The sequence below is a fragment of the Ailuropoda melanoleuca genome, chromosome 7 (genome assembly GCF_002007445.2).
Source record: "Ailuropoda melanoleuca isolate Jingjing chromosome 7, ASM200744v2, whole genome shotgun sequence".
Taxonomy (NCBI): domain Eukaryota; kingdom Metazoa; phylum Chordata; class Mammalia; order Carnivora; family Ursidae; genus Ailuropoda; species Ailuropoda melanoleuca.
Genome location: NC_048224.1, coordinates 55,685,334 through 55,712,695, shown reverse-complemented (window position 1 = coordinate 55,712,695; position 27,362 = coordinate 55,685,334). Strand labels below are relative to the sequence as shown.

Sequence of the window (27,362 nt, the reverse complement as noted above, 5' to 3'; positions counted from 1 at the left end):
GGAGAGGATATTAAACACACGTACACACACACGCGCCACCTCTCCCCCTACATGCACACACATCACACCCACACAACACATACACACCCACCCTCACATACATACCCCACATACACACACACAACATAGACACACACACACACATACCACACACACTCACACAATGCCCCCAAACAACAAACCTGGGTCATAGCTAAGTGAAACAGGAGGAAAATGGTCACTCTGGTATTATTTTTTGGAGATAGGCAACTCACTCCTGATGCTAGGAAGGGTGTGATCTTATCAGATGCTACACTTTCATGATTTTCCTCTCCAGAAGAAAGAGACATTTGCTAATAAGCAATGATAATAAACACCTGACTTACTGACGGCCCTCTGAGCGCCAGCTCCGACACAGCCGTTTGCCTTATCCTGCCAAATAAACCCAGGGTCCCAACCTTGCAGGAGGAAACAGGCTCAGAGAATGTTCTTTGCCTAAGTTCAGCCAGTTGATTGTGGTAGCACTGCGCTGACTCAAGAGAGCACCCCCCACCTAACTGCATGGGTCAGCATGCCTCCCTCCACCGCAACTGGGGTGAGCCTGACGGGCTGGACATGGTGGTGTGGGCCCACCTCTGCACCCCCCCGCCAAGTAATCTCCAGCACTACTATTTCCTAAGGCAACTGTACTGAGGGAGGATGGACACTTTGGGATTTTCCAAAGATCCATCAAAATGGTCCATCTAAAATCTGTATTAAAGCAAAATGCCAATCGTGATGTCTCAGGCATTTGCACTGTCTGCGCAGGAAGGACGACTCCTTTATTTAAAGCAGCCTTTCCTTATGCTCAGGGCTCTGTGGCACCTCCTTCTACAGGAGGAGCCCCCTGAGAACTGCCGTGAGTCCTGCAGCAAGAGCCAAAGCGCCGGAAGCACAGGAGACACAGGCTGCCTCCACCCTCGCTGTCACCTCTGTGGCTACCGGCTCCTCCATCCCCGTAGCTTCCTCTGTCTTCAGTCTGAGGGGTTTCACGGGGCAAACAATCAAACAGGAAAAATATTCTGAAAGGTAGGAGGATAGATTTTCTCTAAGACTAAAAAAATAAAAGCATAAGATTCTCAAAGTCAATTGGGACCTGATTCCAGGATAAGGAACAACACAAAATAAAAATACATGAATCAAAAAAAAAACCCCAAAAAACATTATCCAGTTCCTTAAAAAAAAATAAATTAAGCCTTGATGATTAATGAATTAAAACTTCTTAGTCAAATGTTTGCTTTTGTTAACTAGGAAGCAAAGTTTTGTAGCCTTTTCACTTCTAAATCATTGACCGTGAGGAAGGGTGGGGGCAAAATGAAGCTGCAATGCTCACGTCTAGTGCATTTTAAATTCTAGGAAGAAATCAGAACCTGGCAGCCAAAGACTAACCCACTCAAGCCACAGGTCTGAGTAATGGAGCACAGTGTGTGGAAACCACAGCAATTTAGGTTCTAGAAGGTGGGATTCCAGGCATGGAATGCGGGGCGGTCCTAAGTGAGAGCCACCTACGCATCTGGTCCTCGCTAGGGTCCTTCCTCTGGAACTCACATAATTTCAAAGGCTCCCGGACACACGAGGGACAAGCATCCTGGGCGCTCACCCTTGGGAAGTCTGCTTTCAAGAACTCCTTTCTCTACAAACATCCTCCCCCACACTGCCACTGATCTCTTTGGAGGGAAAAAAAAATTTTTTTTTCCACGCAATTTTCCACACAACAAAGGCAGGAATGCAGACCCTCTGTAGATCTGAGACAGAAAGAGGACAGAGAGGCAGGTGACAGAAATATGTTTTTGTATCTAAACATGTACTGTTCCTTAAAATTTGAAATTATGTCATATATGATTAAAGAAAGTCGCACAGTTCACATATGTGTACTTTAAAAGTAACGCTGGGATAAGAAGGAGCGCCGGAGACGCTCCGCCGGTGTGGTCTCCCTGTGAGAAGTGACTGCGCTGTGTCCCTGCAGTAAGTGGATGTTGTATGGGTAGTTATATGTAATATATTTACGTATGTTATGTTCAAAAGTTAAAAAAAAAAAGTGACTTGAGAAAGAGAACAAAGGAAATCGACATAAAAACTAAGCAGACCATTGGTCTTGCCCATGACTGTGAACGGGACCCAAGCTCTTCTGTGACCGGGTCCTTTCTTGTTTGTATTTTAGTTATCACTCCCTTGTATGTTCCCTTACTTTGGTTGCTCCGCACTTGCTAATTATTTACATTCTTGCTTTTCACATGTCTCGGAGATCTAGAACAGTGTTAGGAACACAGTAGATGCTCAATAAATACAAAAACGAATCGGGGAGAAAAAGTCACTTCATCCATACTCCAATCATACTCCCGGGAGAGCCAGCCTAGAGACACCTCCGTCCAGGTATCTATGCATATGTAAATATACATCTAAAAGTAACCACAGCTAATAAGTATCCGAGTACCTGTTTTATTTGCAGTAGAAAACCCGAAGCCTTGGGACGCCACACTTCCCCCTCCAGAGCTGAACGTGCCGGCAGGTTTCTGCTCTCCAAACGATGAGCTGGTGAATCCACCAAATGTCTTGGCCCCACTGTTTCCGAACAGATTAGAGTTATCTAAAGAAAGGGGGAACATGTTGAGGGAGATCAGAGGTAGAAAAATGTCCTTATCTACTTAGAACAGAAAAGAAGCTGCAGCTAGGTGTTTGAGGAGAAGCAAGTGGCAAGTCTGGGATTCAAGGGAGCCGAGCTGTGGTGAACACCTTCTGTGATTTGCTGGCATGTTGATGACAAGTTCTTAATCTCTGGGAACCCAGGCTCGGGATTCTACGGGCACGGCATACAGGGGAGCTGCAACAGGGCCCAGGGAAGAGGCTCCTTCGCAGGAACACAGCTGCGCTCCCACACGGATCAGTCTATCTACCAGCTTCCCGCGAGACGTGTCTCTTCCGAAGAAGAAGGCTTGCTTTCATTCATCTCCTCACATGAACACCAACTTCACATTTTGTCGAGCTAGAGAAATAAAGTCAGAGCAAATCTGAACCAAGCTTAATGGCTTCCAGCTTCTGCTTTTACAGTCAGGTTGGACGTGTTTCTGTTGCCCGATCTGCTCAGGGAATGGCAGCGAAACAACAGAAACCATGATGTCCCAAATGCTGATCTGAGGGGAGCTAGAGAGGTTCTGAAGAATGTACGAAGCAGCAAGACTTCCAGTCTGACTTCCTTTTCCTAAGCAGTTCAAGGAAGCCCTTGACCTTGCAGATGCTTATCTAGGTGGATCACTACTACACACTGAAGCCACGCCAAGAATGAAAGGAACAGAGGAAACTAACTCCTAAAAACCAAGACAGGTAAGAAGTGTTTTGTCAGTTATATGAGACATGCAAATCTGACCGGTAATAAGTAAGTAGCCAGAACCATATATACAGAAGCACTTGGGAACACGAACAGCACACTACCAGGAATTCTTCTTTCACCCTTTTTTGTGGGGAGAGGGGAGGGACAACTCACACTTCCCCACCGTGTCTGGATGGGTGTTTTATTAAAGTAAGTTTGCATCCAAAGAAGGCAGGGAGAAGCTGTCCCAAAACAGGGTCTAGGCCCAAAGGCACAAGCATACGCGGGGTGCTGAACGGATGCTCTGGGTGGGTAATGGAGAGCGTGTGCCACATCACCAAATGAGAGGTGCAAACATCTGCATGGGTCAGTGTTCACCCAAGCCCATCAGGTGCTCGCTGTGAAGGGGACAGAGAGATGTGGAGGGGAGTAACTCACTCTCGAAGTCCAGGTGTTTGAAGAGGTGGCCTGCCACTAACCTGTCAATCCCAAGGTCCCCCATCTTTCTCTGCTGCCAACCCCACCCCCACATGAGATGTAACTGTTAATACTTCCAGTTGCAACGCTCCTGACCTACAATCCAGGAAGTGAACGGCCTTCACTCAGGGACATGACCACCAATACGCAGAGCCCCAGGCCACCACATGGTCACCTGCTCTGTGAAACCCCTGCTGGCAGTCTGAGAGCCCGGCTAGGAGTGTGCCAGGCACCGACGGCGGGAGGGGTTCACAAGCTCCTCTTCATCACCCCAGACCCGGTACCACAGGATTATCCACCTCCCTGTTGTTGAGGGTTCGTAGGGGGAGCCTGCAACATGTCCTCTCAAACAGCCGGAGCTTGCCGTCAGTGAGCTAGCTGGGAGGCCACATCTTATTCTTTCAGTGGCTGTACATTCATCCTACACTGGAGATGAAAACTGGGCTCCTCAGCCATTCCTTTACTTGGTACGTCGGGAACAGAGGACTGCAACTTTCTGACTTCGTTAGGACCAATGCAGCAAAAATTCCAAATAGCAAATCATTTCAAGTGTGAGATTTGGGGCTAGCTCTCCTCTTGGAGAAATCTGAGATACAGAGGTGAAATGATTTTACTGGGATGATGCTAGGAGACTGAAATGCCTGAAGTCAGAGAACACAGAAGTTTCTGGGCTAAATCTTTACCCCTTCATCTCCCTGAGACGCCTGTCTGAAGATGCTCACGGGTGTTACAGTGGAATACACAGGCGTTCTGCAGCCAGCTCCGGCTCAGGATACCTAGTAGCTGTGGGCAAGGACTTCTCCTTCCCAAGTCCCTGTTTCTTCTAAGACAAAATGAGGACAGCCGGGGTTGAGGGGGGGCGGTGTCCGCATGGCTGCTGTGAGGATCAGACGAGCTGACGTATGAGGAGCGCCTAGTCGGGCGATAGCAGATCCTCAGGAAACAGAACTTCCCCTCTCTGTTTCTTTAACTCTTCCTCCTGCTACATCCCACTTGTGCTCAGTATAATAAGACACAGAGCAGATCAGCGGCAAAAAATGTAATCCTTTCCATTTTGCAAAGATCATGAGAGTTAAACCAGTCAAGTTGTAACAGTTTTCGTTTGCAGTCTCAAGAGAAGCTCTGCATGTTGAAACGTTTTAGGATTTATTTAAGCTGCTCTGAAGCAAAGTGGCATTAAACGAGGTCTGCTTTTCTGTTTCCACGGTCAACAATGTGCTTCTCGGTTCTCTCCTAGCAGTTCCAAAATAACACAGTCCCTGGCTCTTAAAATACGGCAAGTAAGGGGGTTATATCTTGGTTGTTGGAACAATATGTCGTTGTAGGAGATGCCTCTTCACTTGTGGGCAGAGCAGCCCAGAAGAAAGCCTGTCTTCACAGAGCTGGCTGGTGACTTCTACTCTCGGGGGTGGCGGGTCTAGGGACAACCTGTGTCTGCTCTGGGCTTCCCTCTGCTGGCACGACACGGGGCCTCTTGGGTCTTTTATTTGGCAAAAAAACACTTGCATAACCCAACATCAGGGTCCAACCCTACTCCACTTAAATTATACCTGATGTGATTAAATTAAATTTGATCTAAACACTATCACAGAGACCAGGTCCCATGTCATTCTGCAGGTCTAAAGTCACTAATTAGAATCTAACATGCACTGAGAAGGGGGTTCTCAAGCAGCTCCAGTCCCAGATACTTTCCAAGACATTTTCTTAAAGAACAGTGTAGAGGGAGCCTTATGGGCCCAAAAGATTCTCCTCAAATGGGTTCTCTCTCCTCACACAAGTACGTCTTTCAGGCCTCCGAACAGAAAGAACATGTCGAGGATGGCCTAACCAGGGTCCTTAGGACAAGACTCGAGGAGGCAGTAAGTGCTTATTGCTAACAATGTGCAGTGGTGCTGAATTTCAAGCGACCCCAGGGGTTAATAGCACATCTCAGGCAGTCTCGGGACAGAGAGCTCAGAAACGCTGAGGAGGTGGGAGCGTCTGGATAAAGAACTTGCCAGCTCGCAGCAACAGTGTTCCCAGCTTGTCTTGCTCCACCAAGGCGGAGGTCTAATGACTTCTCAGGGCTAAAGACAGCAGCTTCAGGGCCAGGCGGCCTGGGGTCTACATGTCACAGGGGAAACTGGTGGCTCAATCTGCACTCAGAGATCCGTCTGCAGGGGAGCGTACTCGACACCCCCGAGAATGAGCCCAAGGGCTGTCGGACAAGACACACCTGGGAGGAACCGTGCTCCATTGCAAGGCTAGGAAGATCTCAGGAGGCAACAGGGTGGGTCAGAGTTCTGGAAACATACTCGGATTAAGCCCTGGCTGCTCCACTTAACGGCTGCTACCTCTGTAAGTCCGCACCCCTTCTCCGAACCTATTTCCTTATTGGTAAAATGGGGACGGCCACACCTAAAAGCACTGTTCTAAGAAGTGGCTAGCCCAACTACACGGAGCATCTGGCACACAGGAGGTGGGTCCATAAAGATCTGTCCCTTCCACTTGACGTCACACGAAGGAATGGAACAACACAAGGGCTGCTGGATTCCAGAGAGGGAGAGATCGCCGTGGACCCGTGACCCGCAGGCCAAGCTGCACACAGGCGCAGACTTAGTCACCTTTAAAGGAAGGGTAGGTTTGGTGGGTGGAGTGGAGGAGGTAGGGGAGCCCCGGCACTGAAGTGGGGAGAGGAGAGTGGCATGTGTACGAAGGACGGCCAGCAGTGGCTGACACAGAGGGAACATGCTGGGGGAACAGAAATGTATGCAGGGCAGCTCACGGAGGGCCCGGATTTCCAAGCCGAGGAGCTGGCTTCACATCCGTGGGAAGCTGCCAGGGGTTCTGCGTAGGGAAAGTGGCAAAAGAAAAGCAGAGTTAAAAACACTCAGCTTTGTGTGAATGTCCAGATGCCAGGGGAGGAGGCTGGAGACTACTGTGATAACCCAGATGACAATGGGGACATGCCTGCAAGGACAGAGAGAAGCAGCAGAAAAGGAACCATTTGGAAGGAAGGAAGAGAACCAGGACAGTCGGTCTATACAGCCCAGGAAAGACATTGAGCTCAAAGCGTCAAATACTGCAGAGTCACCCAAAGAGAAAGAGGCTGTCTCTGGTGGTTCGCAGAAAACATCCTTAGTTCTGGTGAGGACAATGCCTGTCCCCAGGTGATTTCTAGCTACTTCCCCTGCACTGTTCTTCCTCTTCTCGTGCACCTGGTCCTCTGGGCTGCAGAGGCTCCTGTCCCTTTCACTATCAAATCATATCCTCAGTTTTCAAAACCAAATAATGTTTAAGTCTTTTCTGTCCCTGAAACTTCTCTTACCATAAAAATAAACTGCTGATTTATAAAAAAAACAATATTTAGGAAAATAAAGACCAGCAGGTGTCCAGTATCAAGAATCCGGTATAATCCTATAAAGTATCTGGTTTAATTTTAAACCAGAATTAAAGAACTGGAAAAACGGTGTGCCAGTGAATAACAGACAGGGGGGTGGAGGGTGAACTGCTGCGCTGTCCAGTTGCCCTGGTGTAAACACTCGCACGATGGCAGAGTTCGAGGTGTGCACAGCCAGCCCTCGCAGGCCAGGGCATGCCATTGCCGGTCCCCCACCGAGAGAAGGCAATTCTTTCACAGGTAAAAGCCATGGCCTAAGAGATGAATGAGCCAGGAGGAAAGGGGATTTTACAAGGATACGACACACCTAAGTCTCAACAAACCTGGTGAGAAGCACAATCTCGCAGACGGTAACCTGCCTACGGGAGAAACGCACGTTTCTAAGTAGCCTGTTACCACGTGCCTCTTCTGCGGATGCTGCTTTGTACGCTACATACGATCTAGTAGAGTCCTAGATCTGCCATTTTCTGGCCTGTGACTTCAAATCACCTCCCCATTCGGGGCTTGTTCCTCATGTGAAAATGGAGAGAACGCCACACAAGGATCCTGTTGTCCAAGTATGTGCTATGGAGCCCTGCAGTCCCATGCTGAGAGCCGGGCCGGCGGGGGGATGGGGAAACCACCCAGTATCTCTGGTTCTTGACCCCTGCTTCCAAGTAGACCTATTTTTACCTGTTTTACGCATTGGGATTCTGCTTAGAAGTTCATCAGCAGAAAGAGTTTTTGAAAACTACTAGATTCAATTTCTTGGATCCCTTCATTCTAGGATTCTTTTTTTTTTTTTTAAGATTTTATTTATTTGATAGAGAGTACACAAGGGGGGGAGCAGGAGGGGGAGAAGCAGGCTCCCCACTGAGCACAGAGCCCGATGTGGGGCTCGATCCCAGGACCCTGGGATGATGACCTGAGCCAAAGGCAGATGCTTCACTGATTGAGCCACCCAGGTGCCCATCATTCTAGGATTCTAAATTCCTCCTGGGAGACTGAAAGCTGAAGAACAAAGATTCCTGCTCATATAACTGCACAAGTGAAGAGGTCTGTGTCTCTTGACTCTAATCTTTTAGTAGGTGGACAGTGACATCAAAACAACTGATCAGGGAACGTGGAGACTCAGAATAGAGAACTCTGCTTTGAGCTGCATGAGCCTTAACATGAAGGGAGTATCTGTCCTGTCGGAGAACAGTAGCTCCCGATTCGCAGGGATCTTGGTAGCACAGCAGATGAGAGAGGCTCCGTGTGCAGTGTGTTAAATGAGGGAAGCAGAGATGATGACAGGCCCCCAACTTCCCTTCTCAGCCTCCATCGACAGCAGGATTTTTTTTTTAAGATTTAAAAAAAACACCCCAAATTTCTTTCATTTCCAACCATGAATAGACAGATCAACAAAGTACTTGAAAAATTAGCTGGAGAAAAAAGTGCCAACAGAACGATAAAGCTTCATTCGAAAATAAGACAAAAATGTAAAGAGATGAGAAATAATGAAGGCTTCAAGTTTTGGGTAACATTTCTCTGTGGCAGCTGAATTTTAAAGCGAATTCAGAGAGAGGACTACACCACACAAATCCAGACGCTCCTTCTCCAAGCACACCCAGCTCGCTCTGCTGCTCTCATTCATGCCTGTCCGCTTGCATTCACTTCAAGTCATTTCGACCCTAAGAAACAGAGCGATCTGGGCCTTGGAGAGAAGAGAGGAGGAGCTCAGGGCACAGATCCTCACCCTGCAGCTCTGTGCCTTTTCACGATTATAGAGGACATCTCATTAAAAAACCAAAAATCAAAATCAAAACAGATCACGCTGCTTTGTTCCATATATTAAATGGGCCTTCTAGACCCCTCTCTTTCCTTTCTACATTTGTCACCAAAGCTCTGCTCGCACCACGGGGATGACAATGGCATTATGGGGCCAAAGGACTGGGAAAACGGTCTCAACTTACTTGGGGTGGCTGCAGATCCAAAGCCCCCGCTGGCCGAGCTGAATGGGTTTTTGTTGGCTGCATCCTGGCTGGGTTTCCCTCCAAGGCCACTGAAGAAACCTCCCCCTCTTCCAGTGTTTCCAGACCCAAACACGCTCCCACTGGAAGAGGGTTGCTGGAAAACAAAAGGGGCAGGAAGCGAGATAGGATGAGAGGTCATCGTCAAACGGCAGGCCACATCCGCGGAGAGGAGGCACTCACAGCTGGGACAAATGGAAAAAGCAAGAGTACTCTGATTAGTTCTGGGACGGAGGCTCTAACCGCCACAAAAGCAGCTGGACTCTGGACAGGGACTTCCTACAAATCGGTAGTTCTTAAGCTATTCCACGTTCACAGTTCTCTGAAAACATGATTTATGGGAGGAGGGAACTTTGAATGTTTATCTGCCCTGCTGCCTGCAGTCTCTGCTTGACACAATGCCGGGGCAGGAAAGCCGACCCCTCAAGAGTTCCCCCAAATGAGAAAGTTTAAAAACATTTCTAGGCGATTATGAACACGACTTATTATGATTCCTCCAGTATTTGGCTGAACTCATCAGCAACTGATGAAAAGTGATTTACACTGTCTTTTCTCCCAATTTGTGCACTTTTATTTCATAATGACTTTCCCATACTGCAGAAATAAGCTTAAATTAGCTCCATTGTCGAAATGATGACCATAGCTGAATTTTGTCCAAGTTTGCAAATCTTCTGCTCCGAGGATGCTGCTAACTCAGGGTGAATGCTGACTCAAAGCTGTCTCAGGCACCACACACTTTATTTCTGTTTGGAAATTGGTTCTTTAAGGAAGACCAGTGCTAGATTTGAGGGACCATTAATATTAGTTTCATGTGATGTCTTCTTGGCTAATGATGTAGAATAAGATAGGCTTTTTAGAAATGGATCACTGCGGGGGGGCCTTGGTGGTTCAGTCGGTTAAGCGTCCGACTCTTGATCTCAGCTCATCAGGTCTGGATCTCAGGGTCATGAGTTCAAGCCCCACACTGGGCTCCACACTGGGTATGGAGCCTACTNGGGAGGGGAGGGGAGGGGAGGGGAGGGAAATGGGTCGCTGTGCCCAGGAAACTTATAGAAGTGCCCTTCAAAGGCGGACACAGTGGTGCCAAAGTCCATCTCCTGTGAAATGGGAATAATGAACTACCCACCTCAAAATGCTGAGTCAATTAAATGCGCTAAGACACGTGACGCAATTTAGAATAGCGCCTGAAATGAAGCACAGGCTCAGAAAACAGCTGCTGTTTGGTATTTTAACAGTGATGGTAACAGACCAATGACTGAGCACTTTCTAGGTGCCAGGCATTTTTCTAACACTTCACACTAAAGTCACACCTCCAGTGGGCCACCTCTGAAACACCCCTGGGCATCCCCTCAGGGGCACAGCCACCACCCTGCTCTGAGCCACCTAACCTTGACTTCTCACCTGGACTACACAATGTAGCCAACGTCCTGTTTCCACTACAATCTACGTTCACACAGCAGTGAGAGTAACACCTACGAACTGCAGTCAGATCATTAAACTCATATTTAAAAATCCTACAAGACCCTATGTGATCTGGCCCCTGGCCACCTCTGACATCATCTTTTATCATCTCTCCTCTCCTCTTCCCCCAACATGGTCCAGTTACACTGGTCTTTTATACTGGAACACGACTGGCTAATTTTTACTTGAGGGTGACTGTACTGAAGGCACTTATATTTGTCTCTAACTCCCTCTTTTTTCCCCCTAAATTTCTTTAAAACAACAGTAAGTTTACTACAACCATTTAATGAGTAAGAGCTTTTTAAAACCTGGAATCCAATCCAATCCAATCCAATCATAAAAGCACAGGCTTTGATAACTAGTAGCCAGACTTTGAAAGGAAGGAAGACATGGCAAAGAATCCACCCACCATGTATAAACTATCAGACTTCGTAGCTGACTCCCGTGCATCAGACTGAGACACGGTCAATTGCCAATATGTGGATATTTTCACCCTACCAAAAAACGGCAATTTCAGATGGTTCAACCTAAATTGCAAAAATAGGATTTGAAAAATAATGGCTAGCTGTAGAAATGAATAGAAGGGGATCACAGAAGTGAATGTGAATTGATAGTTACTGGATCCTCATAAATAGGTTAGAGAGAGTCCCGTTCATTTTAATTGCAATAAATTACAATAGTTTAAAATTTTTAAATTATGGAAAATCTCAAAAGTGTACAAAAAGTAGACAGAAGAATATAATGCTCCTACCCCATGCCCATCATCCAGTTTCAATGAACTCACAGCCAGTTGAGTTTTATCAATAACCCATTACTTCCCCTCATCTGTTATTAGCGTGAAGCAAATCCTAGACATCTTATCATTTGAACCATTGATTTTTCTAGTATAATCTCTAAAAGATAAACCATAACCATATCATTATCATGCCTAAAAAATTAACATTTATTTAATATCATTAAAGAGGGAGTTATTGTTCAAGATCCAACCTCATAATGTTGCTCCCCCCCCGCCGCCAAAAATCAAATCTGAATCTCCTCAAGCCTCCAGACCCAACCCCCACTTCACAGGAAGTTAACAAAGGACGGGACGAAGTTAACCTAGGAGCTGTAACATGGGAATGCAGTCAGCAACCAGACCATAAGGAAATTCTACAGAACTGAATTATGAGAACAACAAAAGGAAGAGACACAGAAGGGTTATCTATAGAGAGAGACACTCAGGAGACCTATCAAGCAGTCACAATGTGTGGACTGGATTTGATCCTAATTCAAAGAAACAAATATAAAAAGGAAAGGGAGACACTGATGAGACTTCTTCAGAAAGGCATTTCCTGACCATGTAACCTAAATTGTTCTTCCTGATTACTGTTTTATTCTCTTCATAGTACTTAAAACTCTCTGAAATTGAACTATTTTGATAAGGACTCTCTCCATCAAATGTAATCTTCCAATCCATGAACGCTGGATATCCTTCCATTTATTTAGATCATCTTTAATCTCTTTAAACAATGTTTTATAGTATTTAGAGTGTTTTACACTTATCTTGTTAAATTTATTCCTAAGTATTGTGCTCTTTTTGATGTTACTGAAAATGGAATTTTCTTACTTTCACATTCAGATAGTTCATTGCAAATGTATAAAAATAGGTTTTTNTTTCACATTCAGATAGTTCATTGCAAATGTATAAAAATAGGTTTTTAAAAATATTAATCTTGGGGCGCCTGGGTGGCACAGCGGTTAAGCGTCTGCCTTCGGCTCAGGGCGTGATCCCGGCGTTATGTGATCGAGCCCCACATCAGGCTCCTCTGCTATGAGCCTGCTTCTTCCTCTCCCACTCCCCCTGCTTGTGTTCCCTTTCTCGCTGGCTGTCTCTATCTCTGTCAAATAAATAAATAAAATCTTAAAAAAAAAATATTAATCTTGCATCCGTAATCGTGAACTCATTTATTAGTACTAATAGCATTTTAGTGGATTCCTTAGGATTTTCTATATACTGGATCATGTTATCTGCAGATACAGAGTTTTACTTTTTTTTTTTTTTTTTAAAGATTTTATTTATTTATTTGAGAGAGAGAGAGAGACAGCCAGCGAGAGAGGGAACACAGGCAGGGGGAGTGGGAGAGGAAGAAGCAGGCGCCCAGCAGAGGAGCCCGATGTGGCACTCAATCCCAGAAGGCCAGGATCACGTCCTGAGCCGAAGGCAGACGCTTAATGACTGAGCCACCCAGGCGCCCCCAGAGTTTTACTTTTTCCCTTCCAATCTAGATGCCTTTTATTTCATCTTCTTGCCTATCTGACCTGGCTAGATTCAACAAATGCTTCTGAGACTCATTCATACTGTTGCATGCATTGGTCACTCTTCCCCTTAGACTGCTGAGTAGTATTCCATTACAGGAGTATGCTCGTGTCTACTATTCTCCTGCTAGACGTCTGAACTGTTTCCAGGTTTTGGCTGTCATAAACAAAGCTGCTATGAGCACTAAGTCTTCTTGTGGACCTAGATTTTCAGCTCTTTTGGGCAAATACTTAGGACTGGAACGGCTAAACCACAAAATTAGTGTATATTTGAGTTACGAAATTGCCAAATGGTTTTCTAAATTACCCCTTTATAATCCCACCGGCAACACATTAAGAGATTTGCTCTAATCTCCACATTTGGTTTTGTAAGCTCTTAAATTTTAGTAATTCTAGCAGCTTTGGAGAAGTGCCATATTGTGGTTCCAATTTGCATTTCTCTGATGACTAATAATGGTGGGCAAGTTTTCACATGCTTTTTGGCCATTCACATACTTTGTAAGTATCTGTCCAAGTACTTTGCTTAGTTTTAAAGTTCTTTATATATTCTTTACATATTCTGGACAGAAGTTCTTCATTTGATATATGTATTATAAATATTTTCCCCCAGTCTATGCCCTGCCTTTTCATTTCATAACAACACTGTGATGAGCATTACTTTCTAATTCTGATGGAGTCTACTTCTTAAATTTTCTTCTTTTATGGTTAAGTGCTTTTTGGGTTCTAAGAAATCTTTACCTAATAATGGTTTCTTAACAGTGGCACTGCCACCGCGGGCTGGATAACTCCTGGTTTTGGAGGGTTATGGAATGTTGACCAGCACCCCTGGCCTACATTCCCTAGATGCTGATAGCATCCCCTACTCATGAGGCCCAAACAGGTCTCTGTTGCAATTGTGAAATTCCCGCAGAGAGGTGGGGGGTGGAACCGGTAACATTTGAGAACCACTTGTCTATGCAAAGGGAGCAAAGATATTCTCTGCCTTTTTGCTCTGGTTATCATATATTTAACATCTCCTCATAACCATACAATACACTGTTTCCTTGTATGGCCTGAGTCTTTAAAGCTGCTTTCAAATTTTTTTTCTCTTGGGGCGCCTGGGTGGCACAGCGGTTAAGTGTCTGCCTTCGGCTCAGGGCGTGATCCCGGCGTTATGGGATCAAGCCCCACATCAGGCTCCTCTGCTATGAGCCTGCTTCTTCCTCTCCCACTCCCCCTGCTTGTGTTCCCTCTCTCGCTGGCTGTCTCTATCTCTGTCGAATAAATAAAATCTTAAAAAAAAATAAATAAATAAAATTTTTTTCTCTTTGTATTTGGTTTTCAGGAGCTTATCTATGATGTGTCTAGGTGTGGTCTTCTGGTATTTACTCTGTTTAGGGTTCACCGAGTTTCTTGGATTTCTAGACCTTTATTTTTCAATACATTTGGAAAAGTTTGGACATTTTTCTTCAAATATTTTTTGTCTACTCCCTTCTGTCTCCTCTCCTTCAAGGACTCTGATTACACATACAAGAGACTGTCCGATATTGTGTTACACAGGTCACTACTGTTCTGCCCGGTGGTTTTCTCAGTCTGAGTTTCATTCAAAAAAATTTGTTTACTTATTTATATATTAATTTTAAGTAGGCTCCACGCCCAACGTGGGGTTTGAACTCTCGGCCCTGAGATCAAGAGTCTCACTCTCTACCGAGTTTCAGGGGCCCCCATTCTGAGCTTCCTTTTAGATAATTTCTAACTGACTTGTGTTCTACTGTAGTACCCACTCTGCTGGTATGTCTAATCATTTTGAATTTCAGATACTAGATTTAAATTTCAGATACAGATCAAGACTTCCTATTTATTTTTATAATTGCCAATTCTCTGCCGAGATTCCTTATTCAACCATTCTTTTCTTCTCCTCTAAATCCTTGAGCGCAATAGTCACAACAGTTATTTTAAAGTCTCTGCCTGCTAGTTCCACTATCTGGATCATCCACAGGTTGTTTCTTGCTGTTTTCTAAGATACGATTGTCGTACAGGTACACATCCCTTTGTTGGTTTAATTTGTATTACTAATTGACCATGTTTCTTGGTCTTCTGGCTAACCCTTATTTACTTATTATATTTTCTTATTTCTCCTTCTTCAAAAAACTGTGATAAAATATACATAAAACGTCCCGACTTCAGCATTTTTAAGTGGACAATTCAGTAGCATCAGGTACACCCACAATGCTCTGCAACCAACAGTATCTTCTTTTAATGAAATCTTTGCCTGTTTTCTTTCTATTGTGCTGAAGTTCACAAATTTTATGTGTTGAGAGCTCAATGATTTTTGACGTGTGTTTTAACAGTTCAAGATAGCAAACGTTGTTTTAGAACTTTAGAAGGCTCCTCTGTACCCCATGTTTAATGCCCTAAGAGTAACCACTATTGTAATTTCTATCACGCTAAGCTTTGCCTGTATTTGTCTCTTTAGGAAACTGCAATCCAACCGTATGAACTCTCGGATCTGCTTCTGTCATTTAACACCAGGTCTGTGGGACTTACGCAGTCTCTTTTGTATACGAACAACACATTTGGTTTCACTGCTCTGCAGTACTCCACTGTGTAAATACACCGCAATTAATTATCTCCATTCTTCAGCTGATATGCATTTGGGGTGTTTCTTGTTTTTAGTTACTATGACTGTCTACTATGAACATTCTTATACCTTCTAGTGAACACAGGCCCTTGTTTCTGCCGGTTACATATCTAGTAGATACGCTGGCTCAAGAGGAATTTTTTGTGTGTCTAGTTTTGATAGCAGCAGGTGGTTTTCCAAAGTGCTTCTATGGATTTGCACTCCTCCTGCAACACGTGAGAGTTCCTAGTTGCTATACTCCTCACCAATATTGGCTATTGTCAGCCCTTTCAATTTTAGCCATTTTCGTGGGGGTGTACTTGTCTTTTCTCTTTTTGATTTGTATTGTTTATATATTCCGAATACAATTACTCTGTCAGTTTTACAGGCTGTAATTTTCCTATTTCATGGCTTGTTTTTACCCTAAAATTAAGAGAACCATAATTTTAGTGAAGTCAGATTTTCCTTTTGCCTCAAGAACATCCTTTAGAATTTCCTTCAGGTCTGCTAGGCATAAATTCTCTCAGTATCTGTCTGAAAAAGGTTTTGATTTCCACTCACTCTTTAAAGATGTTTTTTGTGGGGGTTAGAAATTCTAGGTAGCTAGACTGTCTCTGGCTTTCACTGTCACCGCTGAGAAGTCAGCTGTGAGTCCAACGATTACTATTTGAAGGTAACCTGTCTTTGTCTGAGTGCTTTTCACGGTTCATCTTTATAGCTCTGCGATGGCTCTTGGAATTAGCTTCCTTTCACACACTCTGCTTGGCGCTTGCTGGACTTTTGAATCCGTGGGTTACTCTTTTCTACTGGTTTTGGAAATGTGTCTTTCTCTTTGATATTGTCACACATCCTTTCTCTTTCTCTTCTCTGATTAAACGTGTTAAATTTCTCTTTTAAGATTCTGCTCTCTCTTGCGTATTTTCCATCTGTTTTGCTCTCCATGATGCATCCAGGCACCTTCATCTACCTGCCTTCCAGCTCGAGCGCCACCAAACTGTAGTCCGTGGGCTCAATCCAGACTGCTGTCTTTGTAAAAAAGTTTTATGGAAACACAATCACGCTCATTCACTTACCTACTGTCTATGGCTGCTTTTGTGCAGTGCTGAGTAGCTGTGACGGAAACTGTACGTGGTTCCCAAAGTCGAAAATATTTACTATCTAGCCCTTTACAGAAAAAGTTTGCTGATCCCTGTCTATTATACTACCGTTCTCTTCAGCTGGGTCTAATCTGCTGGTTTTTAATTTTAATTATATTTTTCTAGAAGTTCTCTTTGGTTTTCAGTGTAGCTATGACACTTATCTCCTATTCTTTACCAGTATGTACAAGTTTGCCTTTTGTTTCTACTGAACATGTAAAAACAGAGCTGTTCTATATAGTCTAGAAGTCTTTGCAAATGAATGTCTGATATTTATCCTGGCCCTTGCTCATAGTTCTTTGTTTCCTTTTGTGATTAGTTTAGGCGTAGGAATTGATGTCCTTAAAAATTGTCTGAGGCCTAGAGTAAAGTTACTTTTCTTCAAGGTGGGTCTGTGCTGCTTTTGCCAGACATCTGCAGACACCACCATCCTAGGATCCTGCCAGGCTACATTCACAGGCAGAGACCAGTGAATCTGGAGTCCCAGCTCACTGTGGGGCAGGATCTCTCCTAGACTCCCTTCTTTGTGCATACCTCAGTTACTGATTTCTGCCCCTTTGCCCTTTGGGTTTATTAAAATAGGAAATTAAAATTTTCTCAGACTAATAAAAAATGCCCTCATGGCAACACTGGCTCTTATGCTCCCATCACTTCTATAGGTACCCGTTTTCTTTTCACATGGCTTGGCAAAATACCTCGTTAGCTTGCCAGTGCTTTGAAAACTATGGTTTTTATGTTTTCTCTACCATTTTTAGCTGTTTCCAGTGAGGAACTTGGTGTACATGACTTAACCTGCCATTACCAGCTCTGAAGTTTCACTTCTCCCTGCCACAGATCACCGAGCAGGGCAGAGCCTGTCTTTGAAGGAATGGGAGCACAAAGAAAATGTCTTCCTGAAGATGTGGCAGAAACATACAATACGTCTGCTGCTTTGTTAGTTAACGGACACGTGCCAAGCCCACCTTCAGAAAGCCACCATCGTCTCTGATCTATCAGAAGACCTTTCTTCAGAAGTACTCTTCAAGGTGTTACTAGGATCTGAAAGCAGCTGGCATGTGATGTAACAATACATTTACTCTCTCTGGGCCCTCGCCTTCCTCATCTGTGGAATGGGGACAATAATACCACCTACGTCACAAAAGCACTGATGATTACGTGAGTCCATTTATGGAAAGCACTTAACACTGTGCCCACAGGTAGATAACCACTAGCTGTACAAACTCAAAACAACTCAGGTCACCAAAGGGAGCACATACAGCTTAGTCCTGGGGCCATATATAGTGTTGGTGCATATTCTTTTTCTTTGCTTAAATAACCATTTAAAAGGGTAAAAACTATTCTTAGCTTCAGGACCCTGACACACACACACACACAAAGGCTGAGGAGCGGATTTAGCCCATGGACTGTAGTTTGCCAAGCCCTGACCTAGCAGAAGATGGATGGCGATCAGGCAGTGTGCTTTTTAAGTGCTTTCCTAGAGGACTGTCAAAGAAGGGTCAAAACTGTAGCAATTCTCAAGAATCAGGGGCGGAGATCTCTGCCTGCCCAAGGGAGCTGCAGAAGGCTGAGCTGAGAACCACGTGAGGCTGTTTCCTGGCACCGGGCACACAGGACGAGCTGCTTACACCGTGTGGGAACAACGGGGATGGGTCTGCTACATGTGGACGCAAATGGAGGCAAACACACGTTATTTACCTGGCCAAAGACTGTTCCACCAGTGCCGGCTGCTTGACCAAACAAAGAACCAGTATTACTAGACCCAAAACCTGTAAAATAAGAAGAGTACAAGTTTAATTTGGATGACTCTTTCACGACATCAAGTATTTTGTTTGCTTTTAAATGGCATTCAGGTGTACTAAGATACCTGATAATAGATCAACTCATGAATAAAACCTCTTTTCCTTTATACGCAATGGAGAACATTATGAGTAAATAAAGACCCTTGGTCACTGCTAACATTTCATACTAGTATAATTTCCAAAATCTGAGGACTGAATCCTTGTCTCCTACCAAACCCCAGGTGGGTAGGGCCTGGGTACACGCACGGGCTAGCTTTTCCTTAGATTTAGCTGTCACGGAGTCTTTCTAATGACTGACTTAATATTATGAATATTTTTACTCCCTGGTTTCCTCTGATCTCAAATACGAGATTCTTTTGGGGTAGTTTATCTTTCTTCTGGGTGGCGTAAGACGGTTGAGGTGCTGGTCTGAACGGGGCCTGGGAAAACCAGGAGGGACTGTGTATTTTAACCAAAGCGACCCAGACAAGGAGTCAGAAGGCTGGAGTTCCAGTCTCATCTCAGGCCAAGTCGCAATCCCTCCACCAGGGCTGGAGCAGACCGCTCAGGTACCTTTCCATATCATTACCAGATGAGAGAGTTCTTCCGAGGTTCTCAGTTGTGTTCAAATAGTTTGATTATACTTGTGTGTGAGGGATTCTCAAGTTCAGGCTGCAGAAAAAAGGATGTACTCGAGAGCGTGCTGCACACCCTTCTCTGCAAGACCCCTCAGGCTTTTCCCCCTGCCCACTCTCTCCACCATGTCATCACATTTCCCGTAAATCCCACAGGCCAAATAGCATCCCAACAGGGCAGCAGGTAGGTCTCAGGACTGTCTTTCAGCCCTGTGTCCTTGTAGCTGAACTTAGTGGGAGCTTAACATTTGTTGAAGGAAGGAAGGAAAAAATTGAATTCCTGATAAACTGAGCCATTTTCAAATAAATAATCACCAAATGAACGAATGAGCCGTTATTTGTAATCCTGCCCACCAAGAAATCGTTAATCCTTGTTTCTCCCCCCACAGCCTAACTGCTGAAGAAACGCCTTTCCTAAAATAATGATCAGAAAGTGAAACTTAGAAACTATTTTCAAATAGTTTGGTAACTATTTGGTAACTTGTGGGAAGTAAAAGCAGCTGCTAAAATTGGACATGCAACAGTGGATTATGTTTTACTTTAAAAAATGGTAACATTTATAGATTTTTGTTTTAATCACACTGAAAATGGGAAAAAACACAACTTTTCAGAAGTCAGTATCTGCCCTTCTAGCAAGCAAGATGGCGCCAGAGGAAGCAAATATAAAATGCTGGCAGGCAGCGAACTAGGGACGGGGCGCTCCAGAGTCTGGGTCTGGCCCCACGATTAGCACCTCATGACATTAGATCGGTCTCCTCGAGGCTTCACAGTTGGGACATAAGAGCCTCTAAAGCACCTTCCAAATGTAAAGGTTCATTTTTATGAGTCATTCATTACTTGCCATGACCTTAAGCTAAAGGTGCCTGTGTTTTTCCCCCATGAAACTGGCACTCTGGTGGCTAACAGACTGGAGAATTTGCTGAGCAGCAAAACTGCAGTGATGGTGACAAGGCCCAGGAAATTCCCAAGGCTGCCAGTGCTCCAAGCGCCCTTCTTGAATTTAGAGTCTTTTGTTTTCCCTTCCTTTCTTTTAATTTGAAAGTAGTAGAGGACTTTTGCAAATGTTTTAAATAATGCAGAGGAGAACAAAGGAAGTCTTCCATAAATTCTTACCTGAAGCTTGACAAAAGCTAAACCCAGAGGATGACGCTGTCGTGGTGGTGGCCGAGGTGCCACCAAACACAGAGCCTCCCTGCCCAAAGCCGGGACTCTGCCCAAACGCAGGAGGGTTGCTTTGGCCAAACAGAACCCCTCCTGTGTTGGCAGAAGACTGTCCGAATGAGAAGGAGCTGGAGCTACTGGTGCTCGAGGAGGCACCAAAGACGTTCCCACTGGTGGACGTGGAGGTGGAGGACACGGGCTGGCCGAAAGCAGGCACAGAGCTGAACGCAGGCTGACTGAAGGAAAAGCCGCTCACAGGGCTGCTTGTTGACTGCCCAAAGGCCGGGGCCTGCCCGAACGTCGTCTGTCCAAAGACCCCGGTGGCTGAGGTGCCGAAGGCGGGGCTGCCAAAGCCCGAGCTGCTGACCGGTGGCGTGGCGGCCGCCGTGCTGGCTGTGCTGCCCGTCTGCTGCCCAAACAGGCTCGGTGCGGTGCTGGCCGCCACCTGCCCGAACACGGGGGTAGCCGAGGGGGCGGTGGCCGTGTTGCTGGTGAGCTGACTGAAAGCTGAGCTAGAGCTGGCAGCGGGAGGCTGGGTGAAGACAGATGAGCCCGAAGTGGCCGTCCCAAACACCGCCGTCTCCGTAGCCAGGCTCGGAGCGACACTGGCAACAGAGCTGGAGGTGGTGGGGGGACCTGGGGTTTCAACGGCCACGGGGACTGCGCTTGGGGCCGTAGCTGCCGTGATGGTGGCCTGCCCGGGCTCCGGGAGCGAGGACGCAGGAGATGCCGGCTCCGCCTTGACCTCAGGGACCGCGGGTGCTGCTGGTGTGGCCTCTGCACCGGGTGCCACGGGACTGGAACTGGACGCTGCAGGGCCGGGGCTGCTGACTGCGGGCTGCGAGAGAGCAGCTTCTTTTTTAACAGAGTCGGAAGCCTGCAGAGGAGCCTGGGGAAGCGGGGCCGACTGCTGCTGCCCGAGAAGCGAGGCTGACGCTGAGATCTCACCGCTGTCTGGCTTCTCGGGCGAAGCTGATGCCGTGGCCTCCTCTGTGCTTTTACCAGAGGACACAGGCAGGGTGGGAGTGGATGCTGAACTCAGGAGGCTACCAAATGACAGGGTGGGGAATGAGGTAGGAAGGGGAGCGGCAGTTGTCACCGACAGAGGGGCAGATGGGGGCACTGGACTACTCGTCTGTTGGCTTCCAAAGGAAAAACTCGTCTTGCTACCACTAGGGGCCATCCCACTGAAACCAATCACCCCGGACGATCCCGCACTGGTGAGGGGCAGGCCGCCAAAGACGCCAGTCGAGGAACTGCTAGTGCTTATGCTGGCCGTGGCCGCTGCCCCTGTGGCGGCGGTCACACAGGAGGTCACGGGGGGCTCTGCATGCTTCCCTAACACGGGGGGGCCAGTAAAACTAAACCCCGAGGGGACGGTTGAAGTCTTGGTCGGCTGTGTACTGGTCAGGCTTGTGGATGAAGCCTTCATGGCTGGCTTTGGAGAATCATCTGCTTGGCCGACGCGCAGTCCCGAGAAACTTCCCAGGGTCTCTCCAGCCAAAGAACTTGGAAACAGAAGCTCTCCCAACTTCGACGGTGGAGTCTCCAGCTTGCTAGTGGCAGTAGAAATAGCCATTCCAGAAGGTGCCGCGGGTCGGCTGCTGGAAGCCGCGGGCTCCGCAGGAGAGGCAGCAGTGGCTCCGACGTGCGGCGCTGTCATCCCCGAGGGGGGTGAGCTTTCAGCAATGGGCTCGTAAAAGGGTTTGCCTCCCCCGCCGAATGAGAACGCGTCGAGCTGGTGTGACTCTTTAGCGGGGGGTGCTGCCCCTAACGAGAAAAAGAAATTAGAAAGTGGGTTGGATTTAGTGACACATGACCTGTCACATTCCCATGGACTGTTTTCAAGCCCAGGTCTCTCTCCCCTCGATACGGTCGGGACGGCTGCTCTGCGACAGCGCTTTTCCTGGGGGAAACAGAGTGAATGCTCTTCCACAGGAAGGCTAGCTCTGAGTGAGGTCACGGAGGTGAGAAGAACAAATACCCTTTTAATGACCATTACGTCACCAAATACACCATCCTATCTAGAAGGCATGACATTCACAGTGGTACCCCGAAAGAGAAATAAAACGGCATCTTCTCTCATTTTCCCTTGTGTGTGACTTCCTCCATAACACTCTTGACACCGTGCTTGTCTATGGACCTCTGGTAGGCCAGGACTTGATCCAAAATGGAAGTTCCTCCTGTGTCTTTTATGCACAAAGAAAGTGTCAGTCCACAGACAATTATTTTTATGTACAAGGAAGGGCTACGTCCTAGTGCTCACCTCAGAAGCAGCTATACAGAGGCCATATGGCCTAATGGTCAAGGACACAGGCGCTGCGCCACTTGCTGGCTGTGCAACTCTGAAAAAGTTACTTTACCTCTCTGGTCCTCAAGTTCCCCATTTGGAAAATAAACATAGTAATAGTAGCTACCTCAAAGAGCTGTTATAAAGATTAAATGAAATATAGGTGAACCCTGACAAGGCCTGGTCAAACAGTACGTAGTCAACAAATAAAAGTAACCAAAATTTGATAGTTATAGGTAAAATTAACTTATTACAGTGTTTATTGACGTTTCTAACTCCATATTGTTCCAAGAAGTCTGGCTTCTTGGGAGGGCTGCAAAGCCCCAACTTCCCATGTACAACTTCCTGAAAGACCTTGTCGTATCACTGCTCTTGTACTAAGTTGCTTATGGTTCCGGGTTGTTGCTATTCTCGTATTAATTAAAACGTTTACAGAATTACCACTGCATTTTATGACTATTTTACTTATGACTTCTGACAGCTACTGTTTTGTTCCTCTTAATCTTTTTATATCACTGAGTTGTTTTTCCTCTAGAAAGTGGGACAGGGAAGAGATGGGCCTCGAGGGTACTCTGCCATATCTAAGTGGGCAAAGGTTACAAAAACAGTTTAAGAATCACTATTCTAGAAAGAAAGGAAGGAAACTACCAACGCTTTAAGTGCCACGCACAAATCAGGTTTAGGAAGTCTGCTATGTTTTCAGCCCCCCAATCTCCCTCCAGATCTTAAGGGATCCCTTTTTTACTAAAGCCTCTAACCTTTGAGTTGGCACACAGAAAGGACTCAAAAAGTATTTGTTAAATTAACAGATGAAAGATGGTCAATGTGTCATTTGTTATAGGGAAAATCTGGAAATAACTTAAATGTCCAACAGGTAAACGGGTTAAATAGGTCATGGCATATATCCGAGATAGAAATTATGCAGCCATTACAAGTAACATTTATATAAGATTTCCAGTAATACTGGAAAAGTCATAAGAGACAGTGTTAAATGAAACAGAGTAGAAGACAAAAAACCCTGAAGGACCTATAACCGAAATGCAGTAACTGTGGGGTGCAATGCGTGATTTTAGAATATATCACTTTCATAATAAAGAGCTTGCTTTTAAAATGAAAGAAAAACAAACGTAATTACTTAAACTGAGAACTGGAAGGCACTTAAAAATACATGTGGTTTCTTTACAGGTCCCTAAATTCTTTTCAACATTAAAAACATGGCAGTTGATGGATACATAACAACACACAGAGGACCAGTGTGCTTGCCAACAGGTTATCCAGGAGAGAAGACGAATAGACTTTTACAGATAAGAAGATGGAGTGAGACATTTTAATTCACACGTTAAATTCCACATTGAAAGTACAGCCTTGCTTTTCCAGAACCAAATCCTTTCCTTGTTCTTAATTTAAAAAGTCAACAGAAGTCCTCCCCTTTAGTTTAAATCCAGCTTATTTTGAATGCACAACATCGACACTGAACTTACTGCAGATGCTTTAAGCAAGACTCAACAGCAAGGGGAATGTCGACACATCTGTACGAAAACCCAGCATTTGTTTTGAGGAAACACAAAGGGACGGCTGCACCCCGCAGAGAGAGACTGTACCTTGTGTAGCGGTGACGTTAGAAGACGGGGTTGGTGTGATTATCCCAAAATTAAAGCCAGTCCTAGGGAGCGCAAGAAGAGAAGTTAAAGAGGAACAAACACCTGGGGCACAATATTGCCCTTTTAATGTCACATTTTACGACTCATTCATACGATCGATCTGCTCCTAGGAACTTACAACTGAGAAGATAAATGACAGCAGAGTAAAAGCGTGGATCTCGAAGGCAATAAAGGGTTCAGAGGGACAGCTGGGCTTTCCACGGCAGAGTCTAGGTGGGGCCCTGTGCCAAGGAAAGCTAAGGAGCAGTTGTGGAAACACGTCGGGAATGTGCACGCGGGCACAGTGGCTAGGGCAGACGGCGTGACTCGTGACAGAGGCAAGGGAGGTGGGCCAGGGAGAACCCCTTATAACCCACCCCGAGATCAGAGAGCTCATCAGGAGCGTGCCACACTGCCAGGGGGGCAGGGAGGAAAGCATGAAATAGAAGCCGCCACCCCTGCTGTTTGGACAGAACTCCTAGTTCTCGGCTGGGAAAATATGGTTTTATCAACACCTCTCTCCTATTGTAGATTTTCTTTAAACTGTAAGTAAAGACACCACAGCCCAGAGGAGAAAATTCAGCACATGCGTGAACCAGAAGACACTACTCACCATGACAAAAGTTCAAACAGCAAATTTAAAACCACAGTTTTAAAGCATAAAGGACCAAGCATATCAAATATAGTATTGTAAGGAAATAGGTTTTTCTCTCCCATCACTGCCTTCCAAATGGACAAAGACCATCTAAGAGGATGTATTAAATATTTTATCATATTTTTTAAAAAACCCTTTTTTTGTCTCAACCTTGGTGAAGAAATTTTTATCTACTAGAGGTAAGCCACTGACTCAGTGACCCAAACTTTTTCACCTTATCTTAAAAAAGGGAAGAAGAATATCCATTTACACAAGTAAAGATTATCAGCCTTTGTGAAAGTAGCAATAATGCCTGGCACTGACCTACTCTTTAGAATGGGCTCCAAACTATCTTTGAGAAGTATAAAACACAATGATTTACGCTAAAGAAAAAATAATATATAACTTCCTCCCTCAAATTCTATTCTAACAGCCTCTTTGCTCTTTATGTGTCAGGTTGAATGACACTTAACGAAACACATTCACATCAGGGAAAAACTGTGGTTAATGTGATTCCAGTCACAAAAGCATAAAACGGAAGAGCTCCAGAGGCTCTCCTAATGGAACTGAACACGCAACCCTTCAAGGGCAAAAAAATCCTTGGCTAGATTTTTCTCTCTGCTCCACAGAGCCTAGTTCCCTGCTAAAGGCACCTTCCACAGGGCTCCACACAAGTGCCTCCAGCACAGAGAAGAGGCACTGTCCCTCCGAGGTTAATCAAGGCTACCTTGGGAAGAAGGTTAGACGACTCTTTCGTTTTTAAAAATGACTCAACTTTACAAGTACAGCCATCATTACTTTTAGAAAAATGAAACAAGAACACTTCCCCATATCTATGTAAGACCCAGATTTCCAAATGGTTACGGTCTTCCCCACCTTCTCTCAGTTTAATGTAGTGACCTCTCGAACGGTAAAGCCAATCCAAATGTCACACCTAGCCCCCAAATGGTGTCTGAATGCAAGTATGTCACGGTGATAAGCTAGAAGACCAACCACAGAATCTGACACAGACCTACTACCCAAAGAAAAGGAGGCTTATCCTAAAAAACAGAGCAAAGAAATACAGAGTAACAGACATATACACTTGAACTGAAAATGAGAAATACAGCTGGCCCTTGAACAATGCAGGGGTTAGGGGACACCAACCCCCATGCAGCTGAAAATTCGCATGTCACTTTTGACTCCCCAAAACGTAACTACTAATAGCCTATCGTTGCCGGGAAGCCTTACTGGCAACATCAACAGTTGATGAATACATAGTATATGCATTATACCCTGTACCTTACAATACAGTAAGCTAGAGAAAAAAATATTAAGAAAATCGTAAGAGAAAAGACATCTATGGTACCGTACTGCATTTATCAGGAAAAGAAAATGTGCGTGTAAGTGGGCCTGTGCCATTCAAGCCCATGTTGCTCAAGGGTCAACTGTAGATTTACGTGAGGACAGTAAGCTGCTGCTACTATCATCAGATGCATTATTGATGTGACAAGAACTCCGGGTTCATATACAGTTAATAAGCAGATAAATATACCTCTGACTGTAAGACTGAGGGTAGCTATCTATAAGGTGGCTGGCGATCTGCCATGAAATTTAAGTTCATTACTGACCCTGCTGGAGAAAATGAGAAAGACTTGCTGAGCTGCCCAGCAGCAGGCGGGGGAGAAGTCACAGCTGTTTCTATCTTGGCTGCCCCTGGTCCTGAAATCATGGGAAAGAAAATAAGAACATTACAACAAAGCTGTTAGAAACACTGTTCCAGTGTGTGATTCTGTGCAGTCCCAGCTGTGTGGTGCCACACAGAGGAGCATAGCCCCAGCCTGTGGGCCCCACCGTGCTCTCCCGATGGGTCAGGTCAGGGGTCAGGGGCCAGGGAAGCGGGTGCGTTCCAAACTCATGCGCAAGGCCTCTGAACTTGCTCATTGGCCCCGTCAGTGTTAATTCCAAACCAACACATGCCTCACCCTCCTTTGCAGAAGAGCTATCAACATAATTCCAGGGCAGTTTAAATTGAAACCTTTGACTGGGGCGCCTGGGTGGCACAGCGGTTAAGCAACTGCCTTCGGCTCAGGGCGTGATCCCGGCGTTATGGGATCGAGCCCCACATCAGGCTCTTCCTCTATGAGCCTGCTTCTTCCTTTCCCACTCCCCCTGCTTGTGTCCCCTCTCTCGCTGGCTGTCTCTATCTCTGTCAAATAAAGAAATTTAAAAAATCTTTAAAAAAAAAAAATAAATTGAAACCTTTGAAAGTAGTTTTATAATTTTATAAGATATAATTTATAATGAAGTTTTATAATTATGGAAAAGTAATATATACTGAAAGAAAAAAAATCCAAAGAGAAATAGATTAATATGCAAAATATCTCTGAGTAGTGACTTCATGGCCATCTGCTTTCTCCCTACCTTCCTGTATTTCTCATAGAGGATAGTTTTATATTTAACAAATAGCTTTCTTTTTTATTCCAAAAGTAATACATGATTGCTATAATGCAGTAAAGTGTAGAATGCTAAAAGTGCAATCCAACCTCTTCCCCATGTTCAATTTCACTGTAAGTACTCAT

General features: G+C 45.3%; 1 protein-coding gene across 5 annotated transcripts in view; it reads right to left on the bottom strand.

The window, feature by feature from the left end:
• LOC100466970 (nuclear pore complex protein Nup214) overlaps positions 1 to 27,362 on the bottom strand; it is an 82,234-nt gene that overhangs the window by 5,368 nt on the left and 49,504 nt on the right. For all 5 annotated transcript variants that reach the window (XM_034664687.1, XM_034664689.1, XM_034664688.1 and 2 more), the window contains 6 exons: positions 26,412 to 26,502; positions 24,129 to 24,190; positions 20,190 to 22,007; positions 18,359 to 18,429; positions 9,116 to 9,269; positions 2,453 to 2,605 (listed from right to left, as the gene is read on the bottom strand). In XM_034664687.1, coding sequence (XP_034520578.1) covers positions 2,453 to 2,605; positions 9,116 to 9,269; positions 18,359 to 18,429; positions 20,190 to 22,007; positions 24,129 to 24,190; positions 26,412 to 26,502 — 2,349 coding nt within the window. The remainder of the gene's footprint in view (positions 1 to 2,452; positions 2,606 to 9,115; positions 9,270 to 18,358; positions 18,430 to 20,189; positions 22,008 to 24,128; positions 24,191 to 26,411; positions 26,503 to 27,362) is intronic.